Source organism: Pseudorca crassidens, chromosome 13 (assembly GCF_039906515.1).
Source record: "Pseudorca crassidens isolate mPseCra1 chromosome 13, mPseCra1.hap1, whole genome shotgun sequence".
NCBI lineage: Eukaryota > Metazoa > Chordata > Mammalia > Artiodactyla > Delphinidae > Pseudorca > Pseudorca crassidens.
Genome location: NC_090308.1, coordinates 33,675,779 through 33,701,578, shown reverse-complemented (window position 1 = coordinate 33,701,578; position 25,800 = coordinate 33,675,779). Strand labels below are relative to the sequence as shown.

General features: G+C 36.0%; 1 protein-coding gene across 13 annotated transcripts in view; it reads right to left on the bottom strand.

Annotated features, from left to right (window-relative positions):
* PTPRK (protein tyrosine phosphatase receptor type K) overlaps positions 1–25,800 on the bottom strand; it is a 566,337-nt gene that overhangs the window by 210,319 nt on the left and 330,218 nt on the right. For all 13 annotated transcript variants that reach the window (XM_067702150.1, XM_067702139.1, XM_067702144.1 and 10 more), the window contains exon 7: positions 4,489–4,782. In XM_067702150.1, the coding sequence (XP_067558251.1) occupies positions 4,489–4,782 (294 nt within the window). The remainder of the gene's footprint in view (positions 1–4,488; positions 4,783–25,800) is intronic.

Genomic DNA, 25,800 nt, shown 5'->3' with positions numbered 1-25,800 from the left:
CATTAATTTGCTGTAAAATTATTTATTGACAGATCTCTGCCAAGAATGAAAAAGTTTACTATTGCCAGAAGTAAAATTTCAAAGGCTTAACTACATTAAAATGGAGTCTTTAAGACACTAAAGAGTAACTAATTTACTCTTTGATAGCTCCCTAGTAGTCAAAAATTGTTCCTCTGTGATACACCAAAATAAAATAAGAATTTCTGAGAGAATGAAAGTAATCATCACCCCTTTGTTACTTATAAGAAATTCATGTGAAATTGATATCAGACACATACATATAGCTAAAAAAAATTTATACTTATCTTCAAAGGCTTCTTGGTGGTCTAACATGTAGAATGCATTAAAATAGCTATTTCAAAACAATAAATATTTACTCAACCAGATGATATTAATGGTAAAACACTACCCTACACCATGACATTCTCCTAATATTTGTTAAAATGGAATGGTTTATAGAACCAGTATTCAGAGTTTGCACAATTTAATAGAATTAGATGGGAACTTCTCCAAAAGTTATGTTTGGTGTCTTAAAGGGATCATTTCCCCAGACTATGAAGAATTTTTGTACTAAATATCAGATAATATCATAGCGTAAGTTGTGTTCTATTTTGTTGTTATAAAACACCAGGCTGAGTCTAGTGATGATGCTGGTGTTGGTAGGGTTTGAGGGATCTTAAACCTGGGGAAAGGAACCTTGAAGAGAAGTGGATGGACATCATAAATTTAACCTTTACTGACTCTGTATTTAGACATGCAATGTTTATCAATTATATCCAACTTCTGCTTTTCAGGATTATTTAAAAATTAATAGAATATATAATTGCATAAGCTTTCCCTCTTTTTCTAATAATAGAGCAAGATTAGTAGACATTCCTATAAAACAGTAACCAGTTTCTCTACAATTTACAATGTACCTGGAAATCTAGTTTATAAGCACTTTTTTTTTTAACCTTAAAACCTGCAACAAACACACCTTGTGAGGACATAAATAAATTAATAAAGATATGTGACAAAGACTCACCACATGTGAAAGATAGTTTTAAAAAAAACTTTTTACATTTGGAAGTAAAACTACAGATGAGTGAGCTTGATACCATTGTATGCCACAGAGCCCACAACTTAAATGTTTCTCAAATAACATATCAGAAAAAAAGACCAATATTATTTCAAAATGTCAAGACATTTATAAATTTGAAAGCACCTATGAGTGTAAGTTATTTTTACTCTATCCCCTCCCATACAGATAAGGTTATTCTCAAAGTAAAATATCTCAAACACTTTACAGTCCTATTTTTACTTACTGCAGCTCAATATGCATTCTGAACATAAGTATTCAATAGGGATAAGTCAATGCTCATCAACATGTTCTTTTCATCCACTTAATAGAGCATAACTAGCCTTAAAACACAATTTCATTATCCATTCACCTGTCAATGGACATTTAGGTTGCTTCCATGTCCTGGCAATTGTAAACAGTGCTGCAATGAACGTTGGGGTTCACGTGTCGTTTTAAATTATGGTTTTCTCAGGGTATATGCCCAGTAGTGGGATTGCTGGGTCATAAGGTAGTTCTATTGTTAGTTTTTTAAGGGACCTCCATACTGTTCTCCATAGTGGCTGTATCAATATACATTCCCACCAACAGTGCAGGAGGGTTCCCTTTTCTCCACACCCTCTCCAGCATTTACTGTTTGTAGATTTTTTGATGATGGCAATTCTGACTGGTGTGAGATGATATCTCATTGTGGTTTTGATCTGCATTTCTCTAATGATTAGTGATGTTGAGCACCCTTTCATGTGTTCGTTGGCAATCTGTATGTCTTCTTTGAAGAAATGTCTATTTAGGTCTTCTGCCCATTTTTGGATTGGGTTGTTTGTTTTTTTTATATTGAGCTTCATGAGCTGCTTATATATTTTGGAGATTAATCTTTTGTCAGTTGCTTCGTTTGCAAATATTTTCTCCCATTCTGAGGGTTGCCTTTTCGTCTAGTTTATGGTTTCCATTGCTGTGCAAAAACTTTTAAGTTTCATTAGGTCCCATTTGTTTATTTTGTATTTTATTTCCATTACTCTAGGAGGTGGGTCAAAAAAGATCTTGCTATGGATAAAGAAGATGTGGCACATATATACAATGGAACACTACTCAGCCATAAAAACGAACAAAATTGAGTTATTCATACAGAGTGAAGTACGTCAGAAATAGAAAAAGAAATGCCATATGTTAATGTACATATATGGAATCTAAAAAAACAGTACTGATAAACCTAGTGGCAGGGCAGGAATAAAGACGCAGAGTAGAGAACGGACTTGAGGACACGGGGGGGAAGGGGAAACTGGGATGAAGTGAGAGAGTAGCAATGACATATATACACTACCAAATGTAAAATGGATGGCTAGTGGGAAGCTTTTCCACAGCACAGGGAGATCAGCTGGATGCTTTGTGATGACCTAGAGGGGTGGGATAGGGAGGATGGGAGGGAGGCTCAAGAGGGAGGGGATATGGGGATATATGTATACTTATAGCTGATTCACTTTGTTGTACAACAGAAACTAACACAACATTGTAAAGCAATTACACTCCAATAAAGATATATTAAAAAAAACCCACAGTTTCATTTATTTGCCATCTCCATTGGCCTTCACACCAATGGCCGATTTCAAATAATTCCTAAGTTAAAAAATTACATTATATTAACAACACATTGTGTGGTACTGTAAATTTTTAAGGATCTATTTTGATGAAACAAAAAAAATAAGAAGGCAGATGAGGTATTTAAAAGAAAGAAGTTAGGGCACAAAAAGTCACAAGGAAGATCTCTGGAATAGTAAATCAACACTTATTATTTTAATTTGTGTATACCTTATAAGGATTAAATGTAGGCAGAAAAAGGTAATTTTATCAGAAAATATGTGTAGGCAATATCTTCAGTAAAATGAACATCACTATTCATCTTTTTATGTTAGCACTGGATATTAATTTTGGAAGAGTGAGCTACTTCTCAGTTTCCATACTGTCTCCTTTTTAAATTATTTCTCTGACTAGTTGAGGTTGTAGAGTTAAATTGTTTTTCCCCTCAGGAAGTTCATCTACTACAATAAGAATAATTTGTCACATTACCTAGAATGAAAAGACATAGCTGTACAACAAATTTGAAAAGCAATTTGTGTGATTTAGGCTGAGCCATGGAGACTTACCCAGTGTTTTTGAGGTTAAGCTATTTTTCAACCACAGGATAAATGTATGACACCAATCAGCAAATTACTAGACTCTATTGTCTACATCTGAGACTAATGATGGAGCCGTTAAGCTTCCTATTGGTGAGCATTTTTCAATATTAATATATGAAATATATTGATATTTACAATTAATATATAAATATTAACATATAAAAATTGAACCAGAATAAAAAATATTTAGGGATGACAGTACATTAGGTAATTGCATGGATTTTGCTTTGATCTTAGATCAGTACTCTTGGTGGGTAGCCTCAGAATACTGTAACTGCTAAACAGATGTTAAAGAAACGAAAGACATTTTACAGGCATTTACATTTTCATAGATCCTCATGGTCTTAGTTTTCAATTTTCAGAACCTAAATCTATAAATGTTCAAGACGCATAGACCCAGGTACTAACTTTGCAGGTGTTTCAACATAATGCTTGATGGATAAAAAATGTTTCTTTCAACTGACCTAAAAAATTAAACTATTTTCAACAATAAAATAAACAATGCACTAAAAGTATACTCTAATAACTTAGACAAACTTTTCAGTGGCTTTTAATAAATAGCTAACATTTTCTCTCATTATAACAATCGTACAATAAGGAACTAGGATGTATGCTTTTATATTACTTTTTATTTCACTTTTTATTCTTTCTTTGTGTTTTCTCCATGTGCTATTATTTTCACCACTCTGTTTCAGGCATTAGGAGGGCAATACAAGGCTTAAAAACATATGGAAAGCCTCTGTATTTTACAGCTGGGTGCCAAGCTGCTGCATTCATCCTCGACAACAGGATTTTCTGAATAGGAGGGTTATCTTACTGAGGATTGGCTCAGAGTAACTTTTCTTATGTGTATTATCAGATATGGCCTCTGCACTGACCATAACAAAATTATCGAGGAAGACAATTTCCACATAGTAGAAAGGTATTCAACGTTTGCTTGAACTGCAAAGGTTTTCTCTCTATATAATACATTCACCTGCATCAATCAGAGATTTTGGACTAAATATAAGCAAGCCAAGCAAAATTACCATGCAAGAAAAGACTGTGGATTCATAATACTACTGAAAAATAAAAGAGAAACATTCACACTGCCCTTAAATCACTCAAATTTATGACATACTTAAGGCTCCAACTGGAACTCTTAGAATAGTGTGACTAATCATGTACCAAATAATTAGTACTTTGAATATTGTATGAATATTGTATGCCTTATGCTAGATTCCTTCACTGGCAGAGTGGCCGGCTCTTCAGTCTTACCTGCACATTTGGTTCTGGTGATTAGTGGAGGTCCTGGAAGCCCCGTCCCGCCTTCACCAGGTCTTGTAAGTAGAACACGGATCTCATATTCAGTATCCGGATCCAAATGCCATAATTTATAAGTTGGAGCATTGACTGCATGGGTTTCTGTCCAGGATCCTGATGTCATTCTGTACTCTACTTCTTTCAGAATGATGGGACCATCACCAATGATGGAGTTGGCATTTAGCTGAATCAGCAAATATGTAGGCCCCACACCAAGCAGCTGCGGAGGAGCAATGGGTCTTGGTGGTTCTAGGAGAGACAAATGTGCAATCTCATTACTTAAAAATCCAAACGACTATAGTAATATCTCTTGAAGTCTAAAGGCTTAAGGAATAATTTATTTAGAAGTTCATAATAAATGCTTAAAATTGGGAATGAGTGGTCTAGAAACTGTACTTTTAAAGAGCAAATACTTTCACAGATGGAATATGACCCTTTTACCACAAGTTTTCTTTTATTAAAAACATACCTCTCCGGGAGATAAATTTGTAAAGACACGGTTATCAAGGGAAATAAAGAGAAAATATTTAGAGATGGATAGCTCTGATTAGCAACTAAACACAGTACAGTTGATCTTTGACATTCTTGGCGTACTAAGACCTTTACAAATCTCAAAATTAATGAATACTGCTATAACTCATTTCGTTCATGAAATATGGCCAAGTATTGTTTTTGCTTTTGCTGGTTTTGTTTTGTATTTTTCTTTTTACTTCTGAAGACTTCCTGCAGATGAAATGAAAAGACGGCATAGCAAAGCTGAACTCAGGGGCTGATGCCCGGTGCTGACCTGTTTCCATACATCCACCTCTCAGTGTAGGAAACTGAAATGTACACGGGGGAAAATCACAAATCATTGTATATCACTGGCCTTTGTGAGTAGCATGTGATAAGGCAATGCATCAGGTATTAAACTCAAATGTCAAAGGTACACTGTAATTTAATTTTGAATAGCTTACATAATTTGCTTGAAAGAAACTTTGGGAAACATTATACCAATGTTTGAACTTATGGAAATGATGAATATTGAATTACAGCATTTTTTCCTTTAACAACAATGAGGTGAAATTTGATACTGAATTTTATGGACCCCATAGCTCTAGCTCTGTCCATATGGTCTCTAATTAGTACATTGCTATCAGGTGGGATCTTCTTTGAATCTCTGGAAGAACATTCATTGGCGAGGCAAAAAAACTTTAAAGGAAAGTGTTAATCTATAAAAAGTGATAACTGCCCCTAAATTCTTTTTTTTCTTTCTTTTTTTTTTGAGGTACGCAGACCTCTCACTGTTGTGGCCTCTCCCGTTGTGGAGCACAGGCTCCGGACGCACAGGCTCAGTGGCCATGGGTAACGGGCCCAGCCGCTCCGGCATGTGGGATCTTCCCGGACCGGGGCACGAACCTGTGTCCCCTGCATTGGCAGGCGGACTCTCAACCACTGCGCCACCAGGGAAGCCCCCCTAAATTCTTTTGAAGGTATTTTTAAAATCAGTTAAAGCAAATTATATGAAGAAAAACCTAAATGGGAGGAGCTTCAAGATGGCGGAAGAGTAAGACGCGGAGATCACCTTCCTCCCCACAAATACATCAGAAATACATCTACATGTGCAACAACTCCTACAGAACACCTACTGAACGCTGGCAGAAGACCTCAGACTTCCCAAAAGGCAAGAAACTCCCCACGTACCTGGGTAGGGTAAAAGAGAAAACAGAGACAAAAGAATAGGGACGGGACCTTCCCCAGTGGGATGGAGCTGTGAAGGAGGAAAGGTTTCCGCACATTAGGAAGCCCCTTCGCGGGCAGAGACTGCGGGTGGTGGAGGGGGGAAGCTTCGGAGCTGCGAAGGAAAGCACAGCAACAGGGGTGCCACGGAGGGAAAAGCGGAGAGATTCCCGCACAGAGGATGAGGGCCGACCGGCACTCACCAGCCCGAGAGCCTTGTCTGCTCACCCGCCGTGGAGGGCGGGGCTGCGAGCTGAGGCTCGGACTTCGGAGCTTATCCCAGGAGAGGACTGGGGTTGGCTGAGTGAACACAGCCTGCAGGTCGTTAGTGCGCCATGGCTAGCTGGGAGGGAGTCCGGGAAAAAGTCTGGACCTGCCGAAGTGGAAAGACTTATTCTTGCCTCTTTGTTTCCTGGTGCGCGAGGAGAGGGGATTCAGAGTGCCGCTTAAAGGAGCTCCAGAGATGGGCGCGAGCCGCGGCTATCAGCGCGGATCCCAGAGACAGGCATGAGACGCTAAGGCTGCTGCTGCCGCCACCAAGAGGCCTGTGTGCGAGCACAGGTCACTCCCCACACCTCCCCTCCGGGAGCCTGTGCAGCCCACCACTGCCAGGGTCCCGGGATCCAGGGACAACTCCCCCGGGAGAATGCACGGCGCGCCTCAGGCTGGTGCAACGTCACGCCGGCCTCTGCCACCAAAGGCTCGCCCTGCACGCCATAACCCTCCCTCCCCCTGGCCTAAGTGAGCCAGAGCCCCCGAATCAGCTACTCCTTTAACCCCGTCCTGTCTGAGAGAAGAACACATGCCCTCAGGCGGCCTGCATGCAGAGGTGGGTCCAAATCCAAAGCTGAACCCCGGGAATTATGCGAACAAAGAAGAGAAAGTGAAATCCCTCCCAGTAGCCTCAGAAGCAGCAGATTAAAGCTCCACAATCAACTTGATGTACCCTGCATCTGTGGAATACATGAATAGACAACGAATCATCCCAAATTGAGGAGGTGGACTTTGGGAGCAATGATATATATATATATATATTTCCCTTTTTCTCTTTTTGTGAATATGCATGTGTATGCTTCTGTGAGTGATTTTGTCTGTATAGCTTTGCTTTTACCGTTTGTCCTAGGGTTCTGTCTGTCCGTTTTTGTTTTTGTTCTTAGTATACTTTTTAGCACCAGTTATCATTGGTGGCTTTGCTTTTTAGTTTGTTGCTCTCTTCTTTTTCACTTTAAAAAGATTTTTTTAATAATTATTTTTTATTTTAATAACTTTATTTGATTTAATTCTATCTTCTTCTTTCTTTCTTTCTTTTTTTTCTCGCTTTTATTCTGAGCCCTGTGGATGACAAGCTCTTGGTGCTCCAGCCAGGCGTCAAGCCTCTGCCTCTGAGATGGGAGAGCCAAGTTCAGGACAATGGTCCACAAGACACCTCCCAGCTCCACGTAATATCAAACGGCGAAAATCTCCCAGAGATCTACATCTCAACGCCAAGACCCAGCTCGACTCAATGACCAGCAAGCTACACTGCTGGACACACTATGCAAAACAACTAGTAAGACAGGAAAACAACCCCACCCATTAGCAGAGAGGCTGCCTAAAATCATAAGGCCACAGTCACCCCAAAACACACCATCAGGCGTGGAACTGCCCATCGGAAAGACAAGATCCAGCCTCATCCACCAGAACACAGGCACTAGTCCCCTCCACCAGGAAGCCTACACAACCCACTGAAACAACCTTAGCCACTGGGGGCAGACACCAAAAACAACGGGAACTACGAACCTACAGCCTGCGACAAGAAGACCCCAAACACAGTAACTTAAGCAAAATGAGAAGACAGAGAATCACACAGCAGATGAAGGAGCAGGGCAAAAACCCAACAGACCTAACAAATGAGGAGGAAACAGGCAGTCTACCTGAAAAAGAATTCGGAATAATGGTAGTAAAGATGATCCAAAATCTTGGAAATAAAATGGAGAAAATAAAAGAAACGTTTAACAAGGACCTAGAAGAACTAAAGAGCAAACAAACAGTGATGAACAGCATAACAAATGATATTAAAAATTCTCTAGAAGGTATCAATAGCAGAATAACTGAGGCAGAAGAACGGATAAGTGATCTGGAAGGCAAAATAGTGGAAATCACTACTGCAGAGCAGAATAAAGAAAAAAGAATTAAAAGAATTGAGGTCAGTCTCAGAGACCTCTGGGACAAGATTAAACACACCAACATTCGAATTATATGGGTCCCAGAAGAAGAAGAGAAAAAGAAAGGGACTGAGAAAATATTTGAAGAGATTATAGTTGAAAACTTCCCTAATATGGGAAAGGAAACAGTTAGTCAAGTCCAGGAAGCACAGAGAGTCACATTCAGGACAAATCCAAGGAGAAACACGCCAAGACACATAGTAATCAAACTATCAAAAATTAAATACAAAGAGAAAATATTAAAAGCAGCAAGGGAAAAACAACAAATAACATACAAGGGAATCCCCATAAGGTTAACAGCTGATCTTTCAGCAGAAACTCCACAAGCCAGAGGGAGTGGCAGGACATATTTAAAGTGATAAAAGGGAATAACCTACAACCAAGATTACTCTACCCAGCAAGGATACCATTCAGATTTGACGGAGAAATTAAAAGCGTTACAGAAAAGCAAAAGCTAAGAGAATTCAGCACCACCAAAACAGCTTTACAACAAATGCTAGAGGAACTTTTCTAGGCAGGTAAAACAAGAGAAGGAAAAGACCTACAATAACAAACCCAAAACAATGAAGAAAATGGTAATAGGAACATACATATCGATAATTGACTTAAATGTAAAAGGATTAAATGCTCCAACCAAAAGACATAGACTGGCTGAATGGACAGAAAAACAAGACCCGTATATATGCTATCTACCCACTTCAGATCTAGGGACACATACAGACTGAAAGTGAGGGGATGGAAAAAGATATTCCATGCAAGTGGAAACCAAAAGAAAGCTGGAGGAGCAATTCTCATATCAGACAAAATACAGTTTAAATAAAGACTTACAAGGGACAAAGAAGGACACTGCATAATGATCAAGGGATCAATCCAAGAAGAAAATATAACAATTGTAAATATTTATGCACCCAACATAGGAGCACTTCTATACATATGGCAAATGCTAACAGCCATAAAAGGGGAAATTGACAGTAATACAATCATAGTGGGGGCTTTAACACCCCACTTTCACCAATGGACAGCTCATCCAAAATGAAAATAAATAAGGAAACACAAGCTTTGAATGATACATTAAACAAGATGGACTTAATTGATATTTATAGGACATTCCATCCAAAAACAACAGAATACACTTTCTTCTAAAGTGCTCATGGAACATTCTCCATGATAGATCATATCTTGGGTCACAAATCAAGCCTTGGTAAATTTAAGAAACTTGAAATCGTATCAAGTTTCTTTTCCAACCACAACGGTATGGGGCTAGATATCAATTATAGGAAAAAATGTGTAAAAAATACAAACACATGGAGGATAAACAATACACTACTTAATAACCAAGAGATCCCTGAAGAAATCAAAGAGGATATCATAAAATACCTAGAAACAAATGACAATGAAAACACGATGAGCCAAAACCTATGGGATGCAGCAAAAGCAGTTTTAAGAGGGAAGTTTATAGCAATACAATCCTACCTTAAGAAACAAGAAACATCTCAAATAAACAACCTAACCTTACACCTAAAGCAAAAAGGGAAAGAAGAACCAAAAACCCCAAAGTTAGCAGGAGGAAAGAACTCATAAAGATCAGATCAGAAATAAATGAAAAAGAAATGAAGGAAACAATAGCAAAGATCAATAAAACTAAAAGCTGTTTCTTTGAGAAGATAAACAAAATTGATACACCACCAGCCAGACTCATCAAGAAAAAAAGGGAGAAGACTCAAGTCAATAGAATTAGAAATGAAAAAGGAGAAGTAACAACTGACACTGCAGAAATACAAAGGATCATGAGAGATTACTACAAGCAACTATATGCCAATAAAATGGACAACCTGGAAGAAATGGACAAATTCTTAGGAAAGCGCAACCTTCCAAGACTGAACCAGGAAGAAATAGAAAATATGAACAGACCAATCACAAGTAATGAAATTGAAACTGTGATTACAAATCTTGCAACAAAGAAAACCCCAGGACCAGATGGCTTCACAGGTGAATTCTATCACACATTTAGAGAAGAGCTAACACCTATCCTTCTCAACCTGTTCCAAAATATAGCAGAGGGAGGAACACTCCCAAACTCATTCTACGAGGCCACCATCACCAATACCAAAACCAGACAAAGATGTCACAAAGAAAGAAAACTACAGGCCAATATCACTGATGAACACAGATGCAAAAATCCTCAACAAAATACTAGCAAACAGAATCCAACAGCACATTAAAAGGATCATACACCATGATCAAGTGGGGTTTATCCCAGGAATGCAAGGATTCTTCAATACACACAAATCAATCAATGTGATACACCATATTAACAAACTGAAGGATAAAAACCATATGATCATCTCAATAGATGCAGAGAAAGCTTTTGACAAAATTCAACACCCATTTATGATAGAAACCCTCTAGAAAGTAGGCACAGAGGGAACATACCTCAACATAATAAAGGCCATATATGACAAACGCACAGCTAACATCGTCCTCAATGGTGAAAAACTGAAACTATTTCCACTAAGATCAGGAACAAGACACGGTTGCCCAGTTTCACCACTATTATTCAACATAGTTTTGGAAGTATCAGCAACAGCAATCAGAAGAGAAAAAAATAAAAGGAAACCAAATCGGAAAAAAGAGGTAAAGCTGTCACTGTTTGCAGATGACATGATACTATACGTAGAGAATCCTAAAAATGCTACCAGAAAATTACTAGAGATAATCAATGAATTTGGTAAAGTAGTAGGATACAAAATTAATGCACAGAAATATCTTGCATTCCTATACATTAATGATGAAAAATTTGAAAGTGAAATTAAAAAAACACTCCCATTTACCATTGCAACAAAAAGAATAAAATATCTAGGAATAAACATACCTAAGGAGACAAAAGACCTGTATGCAGAAAATTATAAGACACTGGTGAAAGAAATTAAAGATGATACAAATAGATGGAGAGATATACCATGTTCTTGGATTGGAAGAATCAACATTGTGAAAATGACTATACTACCCAAAGCAATCTACAGATTCAATGCAATCCCTATCAAACTACCACTGGCATTTTTTACAGAACTACAACAAAAAATTTCACAATTTGTATGGAAATACAAAAGACCCCCAATAGCCTACGCGATCTTGAGAAACAAAAACAGAGCTGGAGGAATCAGGCTCCCGGACGTCAGATTATACGACAAAGCTACAGTCATCAAGACAGTATGTTACTAGCACAAAAACAGAAATATAGATCAATGGAACAGGATAGAAAGCCCAGAGATAAACCCACACACATGTGGTCACCTTATCTTTGATAAAGGAGGCAAGAATATACAGTGGAGAAAAGACAGTCTCTTCAATAAGTGGTGCTGGGAAAACTGGACAGCTACATGTAAAAGAATGAAATTAGAACAGTCCCTAACACCATACACGAAAATAAACTCAAAATGGATTAAAGACCTAAATGTATGGCCAGACACTATCAAACTCTTAGAGGAAAACAGGCAGAACAGTCTATGATATAAATCACAGCAAGATCTTTTTTGACCCATCTCCTAGAGAAATGGAAATAAAAATAAACAAATGGGACCTAATGAAACTTTAAAGCTTTTGCACAGCAAAAGAAACCGTAAACAAGACGAAAACACAATCCTCAGAATGGGAGAAAATATTTGCAAATGAAGCAACTGACAAAGGATTAATCTTCAAAATTTACAAGTAGCTCATGCAGCTCAATATCAAAAAAACAAAGGACTGAATCCAAAAATGGTCAGAAGACCTAAATAGGCATTTCTCCACAGAAGATATACAGATTGCCAACAAACACATGAAAGAATGCTCAACATCACTAATCATTAAAGAAATGCAAATCAAAACTACAATGAGATATCATCTCACACCGGTCAGAATGGCCATCATCAAAATATCTAGAAACAATAAATGCTGGAGAGGGTGTGGAGAAAAGGGAACCCTCTTGCACTGTTGGTGGGAATGTATATTGATACAGCCACTACGGAGAACAGTATGGAGGTTCCTTAAAAAACTAAAAATAGAACTACCATATGACCCAGCAATCCCACTACTGGGCATATACCCTGAGAAAACCATAATTCAAAAAGAGTCATGTACCACAATGTTCATTGCAGCTCTATTTACAACAGGCAGGACATGGAAGCAACCTAAGTGTCCAATGACAGAAGAATGAATAAAGAAGATGTGGCACATATATACAATGGAATATTAGTCATAAAAAGAAACGAAATTGAGTTATTTTTAGTGAGGTGGATGGACCTAGAGCCTGTCATACAGAGTGAAGTAAATCAGAAAGAGAAAAAAAAAATACCGTATGCTAACACATATATATGGAATCTAAAAAAGAAAAAAAAAATGGTCATGAAGAACCTAGGGGCAAGACGGGAATAAAAACGCAGACCTACTAGATAATGGACTTGAGGATACGGGGAGCAGGAAGGGTAAGCTGGGATGAAGTGAGAGAGTGGCATGGACATATATACACTACCAAACGTTAAATAGATAGCTAGTGGGAAGCAGCCGCATAGCACAGGGAGATTAGCTCGGTGCTTTGTGACCACCTAGAGGGGTGGGATATAGAGGGTGGGAGGGAGGGAGATGCAAGAGGGAAGAGATTTGGGAACATATGTATATGTATAACTGATTCACTTTTTTAAAAAGCAGAAACTAACACACCATTGTAAAGCAATTACACTCTAATAAAGATGTTTTTAAAAAAAGTATAAAAAAAGTAAGTGAAATCTGAAAAAAAAGAAAAAGAAATGAGCAAGAGTTTGACACTTCAGAGAAGAGGGTACCAAAATGGCCAATAAAAATATGAAAGGATGCTCTACATCTGGTAAAAAATAAATAAACAAACTATTAAATGCAGCCACACAATGCTTCTCTTGGTGTCCTCCCCTCCGTCGCAGGTAGGGGTGGATTGGAGAAGATGCAGATAGACAGAAGCTAAGAAAAAACAGTCAATATTTTTTAAACTGGATTTTCTATCTTAATGGCAATGAATGCTTAGAATACGACAGTGCAAAAAACTCATAGACAGGTTCTACCTTCTGCTACAGGTTTTCAGCTGTAGCCCGGGATTTGCTTTTAAACTTCAAAGTATAGTTTCCACCTTATGAACCCCTGCATTACAAACATCCTTAATATAAGGAATAAGACAGCTGGCCTAAATCACTACACAGGTTAAAGTAATTTTCAAGAAGCTTCCTCCAAAATTCACATGACAAATATTTACTGAGTAGCTACTAATTGCTAAGCTATTCCACACATTGGTTATTCATGTAATATGGCAAGGGAGACATAATAACAATAAATCGACAAATTCATTATTTTAAATTGAGAGTTATGTAGAAAACAGATACTGAGATAAAGAATAATAGATGGTGGGGGGAGAGGTATCTAGTGAGTAATACTAATTTTTTTCTCTCCAAAATCACTTGAAGAATATAAAGTTACTCCCATCAAAAAATCGTGGCTCATTATGACAACAGCTTTCAAACCAGTTATCAGTAAAATTATATGAACTTGTGCTTCACTATTCCTCCTGTTCAAAGTGGAAATAAAGCAGGACTTCCCTGGCAGTCCAGTGGTTACGTCTCCGTGCTTCCACTGCAGGGGGCACGGGTTCAATACCTGGTCTGGGAACTAAGATCCCGCATGCTGCATAGCGCAGCCAAAGGGAAAAACTAATAAGCGAAAATAAAGCTAAGGTTAAAAAAGATAATTCACATGCTATTTAAACTGTTTACATTTAGATTTCTATTTCTACGGAAAAGTAGTTCTTAACACCTGATTTATAAACTTTAAGTACAAAATCTCTTCCTTATGGTTTAAAAATTGTTTCAACAATATATAGTCAAAATTGCGTAGAGGGTGAATTATTTCCAATTTCACAACTGACTTCAACTGAGAAGTTACAGAAGAAAATGTTTAAATAATACCAAAATAGTTTAGAATTTTCATTTATCAGCTAAAGAAAGATAAAGCTAGACAATTCATATCATGAAGTTTTACCAACTAGTCTAACAACTGTATTTCAAGTTCACAAAAGTTTTGGTAGACAAACAGAACATTGATATACTTTCTGAACCTTAAACTAAAATGAAACTGAATAGAGAAATGAATGTAATAGAAAAAATGCAAATATCTTCCCAGACTATCTAAATGTTCCACATATTTTAAGAAGCAGTCTGTATTTTGCGAATAAACTGAGCTGCCTCATATGTGCAATGTTTGTTTTCATTCCAGATGGCTCATATACTGACTAATCTAAGTAGGAAATGATGCTAAATTCACAGCTTACTGGGGTTCTAACCCAGAGCAGCAATGCCTCACTCACATTATAGCTGAACAATAACCTGAAGAGGTCTTATATTTAACATGACAGAACAATTTGTCAAATGAATTATAAATAACAAGCCTTGGTTATTAATCTATAAATTTATGGGTATTGTGAAACCTGACCTAATAAGTGTATATTGAATGTTAAATCTCACCCATCAAAACCCTGCACATCACTGTCATGGAAAATAGGGAGAAAACAAAAGAGGAGAGCAGAAGATGGAAGTGAGAGGAGGGGGAAAGCTACAACAAAACATATGATTAGAAACAAGTGAAAAAGTAAAGCATAACATTTCTTCTATCATTTCTATCTTTAAAGAAATGACATGTAAAAGAAAATGAAATTTAAGGTCAAGAGATCTAGTTTCAAAAAATGCATACACTAATAGCTGAGTAAACTTGAATTTGTTATTTAACTTCTTAGCATTACAATTTCCTCATTGGTAAACTAGACAGAATTTTAAAAGACTTTACATTTCTAAATATGTCAACAAGCCCTATATTTGATGCTATTTTGCTTTGTTTTGTTTCTGCCAGAGAGCATATAAATTTTAAAATGGAAAATTAATATTCAACACTAGTGTTTTGTGTACGTGAATAACGGAGTTTGCTATAATCAGGTTCTTGGCCCAAAGAAGGGCAACAATTCACTCTGATCAGTTTTACATCTCACTTACAGTGGTCAAGCCAACAAAAGGAGCAGTCCAGTAATCAAAGCAGTAGCTCAGATTTGGAACTGTGGCAAAGTTCAGAGAGGCTTAAAAACATATACATTGACTAACAACATGATTATAAGTGAAACCTAGCATTAATGAGACTAATATACCAATACATATTAAAGTTTTATGGTGGAGGTAAAAAGTAGCCTCCTATTAGCATATGCATTTTGTATTTAGGCCCTTGAGAACAAGGAGGCTTATTTATAAAATCTCTCTTCATTTCAATAAATTATGCATGAATCTTAATCAGTTAGCAAATGAACAAGTAATTGTTCAGCAGCAATATTAATATTCTTCATAACTTAATACACTATCAGACCCAGAGGTGCGGTGTGAATAAATCCCAAATGTACAGTAGGTAACAACTGAAGCATGCAATCCCCAAAATACAAGATAAACTTTGCCGCTGTTACCAACTAACTTTCTATTAATGACTTATATTCGTTATTCTAGAGCTAAACCTATTATAAAATTGCACTTATACATTCAAATTGCTTTGTCTTTTTTATTTCAAATAATTTTTAAGTGTCTTGAAATCAAGGTAAGTCATTATGAAAGAGTATTCTCATCCAATTATTACAATGCTATATTACAAACATATGTCACTTATCAACATTGAGTTAATTAATAAAATGCAAAATCAGACGTAGAAGCTATGAAGCTAAAAAAGTCACTCAACAAAGTATCAAGTAAATGACACTTCTACATTTGTCTTTCCAAATAAATATATTAAATACCTCTCAATCCTATCTCCTTCCAAATTGTTTTATTTACTTGTCAAAGAAGCCTTGACAAAAAAGTATCTCGAGATTAGCCTTCTCACTTTAGAAGGAGGCAATGACAATGCCTTTGTCTCCTAAGGCCGCTGTAACAAATTAACACAAATGTGGAGGTTTAAGATAACAGATATTTATTCTCGCATGATTCCGGAGACCAGGTGTTCCAAATCAGTATCACTGGCTCGAAATAAAGGTGGTACCAGGACATACTTCCTCCAAAGGCTCTAGGGAAGAATCAGTTCCTCGCCTTTTCCAATATCTGCTAGCTGTTGGTATTCCTTGTCTTGTGGCCACATCACTGCAATCTCTATTTCACTGTTCACACTGCCTTCTCCTCTTCTCTCTGTAGTCAAATCCGTCTCTCCCCTCTACTTGTAAGGATAGTTGTGATTACATCTACATGCAAGATCCACATGGATAATCCAAGATACTCTCCCATCTCAAGACTCTTAAGCACATCCTCAAAGACCATTTTTCCAGATAAGGTAATAGTCATGGGTTCCAGAGATTAGGATCTTGTATCTTTGGTGTCATTTTTCAGCCTATCACTGACATGGACTATGAACTCATCCTTCCTCCTGGGAGACATCTCAGCTCCATCTTTTCTCCAGGTAGTAGGAAGCTAGGAAAATAATTCTCTTAGGAAAATTTCAGATCTAGGTTCAGAGCAGTGGAATTAAGAGACAATAATGTAACTACATTGTCTGGTTTTTGCTATTTTTTTAATGAAATGAAAACAGAGATGATAAAAATTACTATTCAAAATGGCTATAAAGAGTCAATGTTCCCTTACTATGTCTAAATTCCTGTAAAAATCAAATTAGAATATTTGCCTTGGAGATAGATATTTTCTTATTTGCTATCATTTGTTTACTTAAATGAACAGATCACTTCAAATCAATGTTATTCTATTTCTTTATCATTCTTCTCATTAAAATTTTGATCTAGTTCCAGTTAAAAAAGAATATTCACAAGTTCATGCTTCATGTTGTTTAATCGTCTTCCTTATCACATATTAAATGCTCAAGTAAACAGAAAAGAACATTAGAGATGGAGAGCAGGAAGAATAACATCAGTGTACTAAATAATTCAAGCATTTATTTATCAGCTACCCTATAATAATTTTAAATGATCTTAAATTATGCCTCAAAAGGATAACAATATAATTTAATGGTACTTGAGTGTTTCAAGAAATTTGAAATAATAACACTGATGAATGGAAGGTGGCCTTTTCTCCCATAAGAAATAGAAAGCAGGTTATAGATAATTAGAAGTAGTGTTTTGGCACACTTAATATCATATGTATGGCAACATAATTTGTTTCATTTTTTCCTTAGAGGCAAAAACACGAAATACATATTTGAAAATATTCAGACATATTCAACAAGGTTTCTCCTGCAGCCACATTTTATAAACTGAAATGTAGATTTATGAGAAGAGTAACAGTTCTTTCATGATTTTCAATCTGTTACCTCTCTGAAAGCTCAGATTTCCAGTCCTAACAAATTCCTTATGCAGCCAAATACCTCTCCTTTCACTCTTTTGGCTACTATCGCATAATGTTTGCTCCTATTAATTAAGTAGTCAGTAAATTCTATAAATCATCTTTCAGATAAATTACTATTTTAATTATGTTTGTACATTTGTGCATTGATAGATTTTTAAATAAAAAATTTTATTTAATATATTAAAATTCTTTTAAATCCAACAATACAATGAAAGATACTTTTTTCAAATCATATCATTCAGGTGGCTCATAAGCTTGAACTGGTCAAATAAAATTAATAATAAGATATGACAAAGTTTGGACGTTGTTAAACCTGAGGTTCCTATGCCAGCACCTAGACCAAGTATCAATCAAAAGTAGCCATTGTTACCTATTATCATCACCATGAAAATTACATGGGTGTAGACCATGGAAAGAGTGTGTGCTGTGCCCCACTGCCCATACTCACAAAATTTCACATACACAAAAAATTCTGAGAAGCATGAAGTAAGCACCCATGATTTTACAGCTATAAGTAGGCAGAAATAGTTTAAATAAAGTGAAAAAATGCAATTGAATAACAAAGTCCTTTTTTAATGATATGTATGTTTGTTTATATTATGTGTTTTTTTATCAGCATTAATTATATCCATCTAAACAAGAGTTTCTTCATTCTCTCCCAGTGATTTTCCACTGACAGTAGTTGTTAAATGATTGAGGAGTGTCACTTGCTTTGAGTAGGCTGGGGCCAGGATTACTTGATCATGAAATACACAGGATAGTCCCACATAATGAAGAATCCTCCAGTCCAAAATACCAAAGGCTCCTTTGGAAAAACACCACAATGTTAAAAATAATCTCCCCTCAGCAATCCATGGGTAATGTGTACCTAAAATTACATCACTTACATTTCTATTTCTCAAAAGAGTACTGGAGCAGAATTTTGAAGAGGGTGTGAACCCTAAACATGTGATCATTTACTCACACAGGCTTGACCATTGTCAGTGAGGCATAGTTAAATGGGCATGTGAGTATACAACTTGCTTATCGATGGCTAAACTGACGTTTTTGGAAAACTATATATCAAGAAATAAAAACGTGTTTATAGACTAAAGTAATCCCACTTCTGGAAATTTAATGTAAGGGATGATTAAATCTATATTTAGAAGAGCAAAAAATTAAGAAATCAAAATATTCTACAATAGGAAAATGGTGACACAAATTATGGTATTTCAATAGAATTTCACCATATAGTTCAAGAACACAAGTTGTGAAGATTATACAACAAATGTCATTTGTTTTCATTTTAAAAAGTAAAGAGTATATCACTATCAATAAAAGAAAGAAAGAAAGAAAGAAAGAAAAAGAAAGGAAGAAAGAAAAAGAAAGGAAGGAAGGAAGAAAGAAAGAAAAAGAAAGAAAGAAAGAAAGGGAAAGAAAGGAAGGAAAACTGCCAACCACCACCACCAGAAGGAAATACATCAAAAAGCTAATAACAGTGATTGGGGAACTGTGAGACCACGAGTGATCTTGCTTTTTCTTTTTTCTCTATTTTCCAATAAAATCTGTAATGTGCTCATAAAAGTTTCTCACCATTACAATCTCAGTGTCTGTCGCGGTGCCTAAGTTCAATAATATAATTACAGAATGAGTGGCTGGCTCAACATTTTTTTTCTTGAAAAAAAAGTTATCCATGCCACTGTAAGAAAAATTTATCTACATAAATTCTGCCTATTCCATACAAGAAAACACAGACTGCTACCAGTGTGAGAACCATAATTTGGAGATGGCAATAGTAAAACTTCGTGTATTTATCTATTAATTTGTTTATTTTTGGATGATGAAATTAAGTCCTCAAAATGTAAGATTTACCACCTTGAGCCCTGAACCATGTAGCTAGCCAATTGCTCTGACAATGATACACAGCACCTACAAAATTTTACTATTTAATTAAAGGAGTTAGTTGACTGTAACAAAGGAACACTTTCTAGGCAATTGCTTAGTGACTGACTGGCATCAAATGATTTATCCAGCTTGTAAAAAAAGGCACAGTTACAAACCCATATAATAATTCTTTTTTGTCTTTTAGTCAAATCAAATTAATTAAACTTTGAAAAAAAAAGATTTTCCATGTGAAGAAAAATTTCATATATATATACAAATCTGAACATAAAATATCAATCATTTTATCAAAATACACAATTGTACTAATAATAGCTGAATGCATACCAATAACTTGAGTTTCTTGAACAAAAATTTAATTCAGAGTAGGAAAAAATTTTGATACTAAACATGCCACTCTTCATATTAAACAGCTATTTTGTCTTTCAGTCCCCATGGGATATGTATTCATTGTTTTTTAACTGCAAGGTCTGTGGAATTACAGTATTTAATCTCTATGACATGGCTCTTTCTGGCTGCCTAAAGTGCTGAAATAAGAAGAATCATTTCAGCAACAAAACTGCAAATTTTGCATACTGAATTTTATATCCTATACATTACCATGGCATTTTATTCATCTTGATTTGAAAACACTGCTGCAATAACTTTATTACCTGCTTGACATAAAAAGGCACAGCAGCAGCATACTGTTTTAGATCTGCCAGCAGAAACTAAAAACAAGGTTAGGTTCATATTTAGGGTATATGAAAAGGGATTTTTTAAAGTAAAGTTTATTTGCTTTTTAGCCCATGTAATATAAAACTGTAAGATAACTATACATTTTTATCTCATTTTGTCCCCAAACTGTACTCTAATTATATCTATGCAATGAATTGGTTCAGAATTATGAATTACTGTAATAATTCAACAACTTTACAAAAGACTCCATCACTACCACAATCCATATGGCATGGCAGCAAACCACATATGTTATGATGAAAATTATAGATCCATTTGATTGAGTCATTAATACAGAATATTTCTCTTATGGCTGTTTAATCCCTCATTTCAGCTTGGTCAGAGCTCAAACTGTTCATGCATTCCAGGGAAAGAACATCCAGTTGATTTCAAGAATAACAATCAGGTAAGTAGTAAAACTGGGAGAGCCTTCAACTCTTTGTTTGGATCCCTCAAGTCTAGGGTTATACACAGGTAATCACATCACCATCTCATCAGTCACCTTTATGAGGTAAGACAATAAAAAATACATGGTAGGAGAAAGGAGGGGAACTGTGTTTGGCAATGATAATATATGCCCCAGTAATATGTTAAATATGCCTAGAATTTAAATAGGCCAACGAATTTGGGGTAATGCTATTTATATTCATTTTATATTAATATGTGTAAAGACACAATGGCTGACTCCATTAAATCAAAAGATAGCAATTAAAAGAAAAACTCCAGGGCTTCCCTAGTGGCGCAGTGGTTGAGAGCTTGCCTGCCGATGCAGGGGACACGGGTTCGGGCCCCAGTCCGGGAAGATCCCACATGCCCGCGGAGCGGCTGGGCCCGTGAGCCATGGCCGCTGAGCCTGCGCTCCGCCACGGGAGAGACCACAACAGTGAGAGGCCTGCGTACCGCAAAAAAAAAAAAAAAAGAAAGAAAGAAAGAAAGAAAGAAAAACTCCACTGCAAAATCTCTGTAACTAGATTATAATCTCTTTTTTCTCTCTCTCTCTTTCTCTACACACATAATACACACATATATACATGTATATGTAACACGTATAACATAACCAAGAAAAAAGTATTATTTAAAAATATCCTGAATCTTCCAAATCTAGAATATTAAAAACATTTTTAAAAATCTCATTAATCTAAATTCCAAAATAAAAAAATTTAAACCTATGAAATTAGAAGAATTTTCCAAAATTTAATTATAACCAAACACAATATAAGTTGGCCATCTTGATCGTTGGGTTTAAATACTCTGCTGTGTTGACTTATTGTAATATAACATATAATAAGCATATGTTTGTTATGAATACATACTTTGTGATTATTCCAAGTCAATTCAAAATGATGCATGAAGTTTTTATGTATAGGTAGGCAGCAACAGATGGCTATTTTTCTTTAGTGTAATGACTTAGTCAAGTAATGGAATCAGGAGATACTATTCACTCCCTCCATTCAATGACCCTGGTTCCCAGGCATGTAAAATCTAACACTTTATTTACCCCAAGTCAATCAGGAAACTATCATTTACCCGTTATTTCTACATGACTCTGGAAGGTAGAGAGTGACCATCTTTTAGACAGGCATATTCCCCTATGTATATAAGTGATATAGTTACTTTTTTATGAGAATATTTGATAACATAGTAAAAACAATTAAATAAGACTTCAGTCCTATAGATAGCTCCTTTAGATAATAGGCTTTATGAATGTACTACTAACTCCAGCATAGTCATAATTTTTAGGATGCTTTCCAGTTCAAAAAGCATAAAATTTCAGACTTTCAAAATCTTCACATCAAAGAAACTGTCATTAGCTAATATGGACCCAAGTCAGTTTTGTAGTTTAAAGATTCCTAATATATATTCATTTCAAAGAACAAATGATACAAATTAGCAATTATAGAACATTTCCTCAATTCTGAGATTAAACAAAACAAAAAACCATTATGTGTCCTATGGGGTTAGATGCCCTTGATTAAATCAGGAAATCAATAACTTTTGATATGAAATGAGTTTATCAGAATGTGGTCAGTGACTCTAGATCAACTCTTCCTGATGGCAACTTTGAAAGAGTCAGGGGACTTGAACAGAGGACCACAGGACAGATTTCTGAACCTAGTCTCTGAACTAATAAAAGCAGGTTTTTATGGGTAACTCAAGAGTATACAAGTATAACAATGAACAAAAGGGAATGCCATAAAAATAGAGCCATCAATGTGGTCACCATAATTACAAGGCCTTCTGAATAATTATTTTAGTCATCCCCATTAGTCAGAATGTCATCAAAAATAAGATAACCACACCTAGTTTTATAATCAGATGGAAATAGGAGGCTGGCAATAATAATTACAGACCTATCTGATAAAGTAACAAGATAGTGACACTTTAAAAATATTTAGCCATGTAAACAGTTACCTGCCCAAGGACGTTTTACGCTAGTGTGACAGCTCAGCCAGCAAGAGACCTTTTATTTCCATTCCATTCAACCACCCCTATTTCTACACCATAATGGGGCATCTAGACATTCAGAATATCAAAATAAAGTATATCATCTAAACATAAAATGTTGGAAGGCAGTCCAAGTTGTAAACCATCAGTGCACAGCTAGGGAAAGTTTCTAGGTGTAAAATAAAGGGTGTCAAGACCATAAGTAATGCAATTATACAGCTAAGGCGTTGGATTCTTCTTCCACAGCCGCTGCTACTAAGTGACAAGAAACCTCCCTTTTCTACTTTGATAAATATCACGCCTTTTACAAATAAGGGCATGAAATGGCTACTGATGCAAACTATTCATATATTCTTTCTGTGAACTTCAAATTTCCCATCCTTCTGCAACGTTAGCCAGATCAATTGAAAATTTGGTAGGGAGAAGAAAACAAACGTAAGTAAAATGTGCAAAAATTTTCATAGGCACCAAAGAATCTTGTAAACAGTACCTCTATCAGTGAACTTAAGATAATTAGGTATTGGGTAAGGAAGCCTACCATTTTAAGTATTATAAAAAGAAGGAAGAAGTATCATGCTTCTTTGGTATTAATTTTTGTAAAATGACACACTTAAAAAAGTAGATAGCTGAGAGATCTCCCTGTTGTACCTGAAGGATACCATTTCTTGTTCCAAAACCATACACTTATATTTTTAAATGTATGTCTATGTCCATGTTTGAGTTTTAAATTAAGAATCTGACATTGGGCAAAGGTCAAGAAAGTTATTTTGGAAATTAATCATAGAGCTATATCAGATGTATTACTCCTGTAAGGCATAATGTTATGAAAATGTATAGGCACTAATTTGTACCTGTTTATTTTTCATCTTGCTTCAAAAGTTAATTTTAATATATAAACGCAAACCATGTTAAATGGATACTTTACTGATTGTAAATTCATATTCGCTTCCTTATGAAATCAAACGTCAATTAGGTGAGAAGGACGAAGTCAAAGGTCAAGCCTATGCACTCTAAGCCATGGTGCCAGGTGTGGGATACAGGCAGAATGGCTAGGGGAAAAAAATATTAGTTTCTGTGATTATCACACTACTATAGATAACACACAGGAAATTTAAAAAAACATAAAATAACATAGTTACTGTGGTGATTTGAAAACACGGCCACAAATTTTTTGAAAACCCTCCTTTTGAGAGGTTGCATCCATGTTCTATCTTCTTAAATCTGGGTGACATTGGACCTGCCTAAATATATAGAACACAGTGGAAGTGGTGGAATGAGACTTGAGGCTAGGTCACAAGAGACCATGCAGCTTCCCCTCTGTTCAGTGGAACCTGCAATATTTGCTCTTGGAGCCCTGAGCCACCATGTTAAAAGTTCAGTTAGCTGGGGAGTTATTCCAGTCCAGGTGTCAGACATGTGCATGAAGAAGTTTCTAGATGATTCTCACCTCCAGGAGTTTGAGTCACCTTCAGCTGTTCAATTTGAGTATTCCTGGCTGAGGATGCAAACATCCTGGGACAGGAAAAACCCACCCCTGCTGTGCGTTTCTGAATTTCTGGTTCCCAGAAGCTGTGAGCATTATAAAATGGTTATTGTTTTATGCCAGTAAGTTTTGGGGTATTTTATTATGCAGCAGTAGATAAATGGAAAATTATGGAAAATTATGTCTTATTAAGAGGTTGAAGGAAAACTTTGATGAAAGTTGCAAATTTCTTAACATAAAAATACTGCTCTTCCATGATCTGTCCCCTGCTTACCTGTCCAGCCTCACGTCTTACCACTCTCCAATTCCAATCGCATGTTCATATATAACAATTTGTATTTTCTATGGGAAAATTTTCTTTTGTGTTCATCTACCTTCACCATTTATGTGCTGCCTGAAGTGCTCTTTTACCATTTATAGACTTAGCAAAACTCCCAGCTCATTTATCACTGCCTCTGAGAAGCCTTCCTCAGCACACACTCTCTAGCCTGAAATAAATGTACCTTTTCTTGTAAGAGATTTATTTATATATTTCTCTCTCTCTCTTTAGTTAGCGAGCTCTTTAAAGACAAACATTTTATATTGTCTTTAAGTCTGTGACTTCAGACTTCAGTGCTTAGCACATTAGGCAATCAATCGATGATTGTTGAATAAATGTATTTATGAACAAATGAAAGAATGAACATAAAAAGGTAATTTAAGGTAGGATAGTATCTAGTGTTGGTGAAGACATGGACCAACTAGAACTTTCAAGCTGAAAGGTGGAGTATAAATTGATACAGTAAATTCAAAAAACTGCTATACCTACTGAAGCTGAACATAAGTATATGTTATTACCTAGCAATTCCACTTCCAGGTAGACGCTCCCCCAAAATGAGTATAACTGTTCCTTAAAAGTCAAATGCCTATCATCAGTAAAATGAATAAATTGTAGCACATTCACAAGATAGAATATCTTACAACTATGATGTCAAATGATCTACAGATACATACAACAATATGAATGAATTTCACAATGTTGGAGAGAGAAGCCAGATGAAAGAGTATAAACTGTAGAATTCCATTTACCTAAGTTATTTATTACTATTAGAAACCAGGGACAATCGTTACTCTGGAGCAGTTGGGTTAGTGACTGCAGGGGAGTGATGGAGGCTTCTGAGGTGCTGGTAATATTCTATTTTTTGATGTGGATTCTGGGTATATTTAGTTTGTGAAAATTCATCAAGCCGTACGTTTATCAAGCTATATATTTAATGCACAATTTTCTGCATATCTACACTCTCCTTAAATAAGAAATTAAAAAATAAGTAAAGAGAAAGGTGGCTCTGTATCTAATCTAATTCTGGGCAGACTCCTGCCCAGAAACTCCCATGCCACCACACACACACACACAACTCAACACAATACAATTAGAATCTCATCCTGAGATTTGAAATTTAAAGTCACT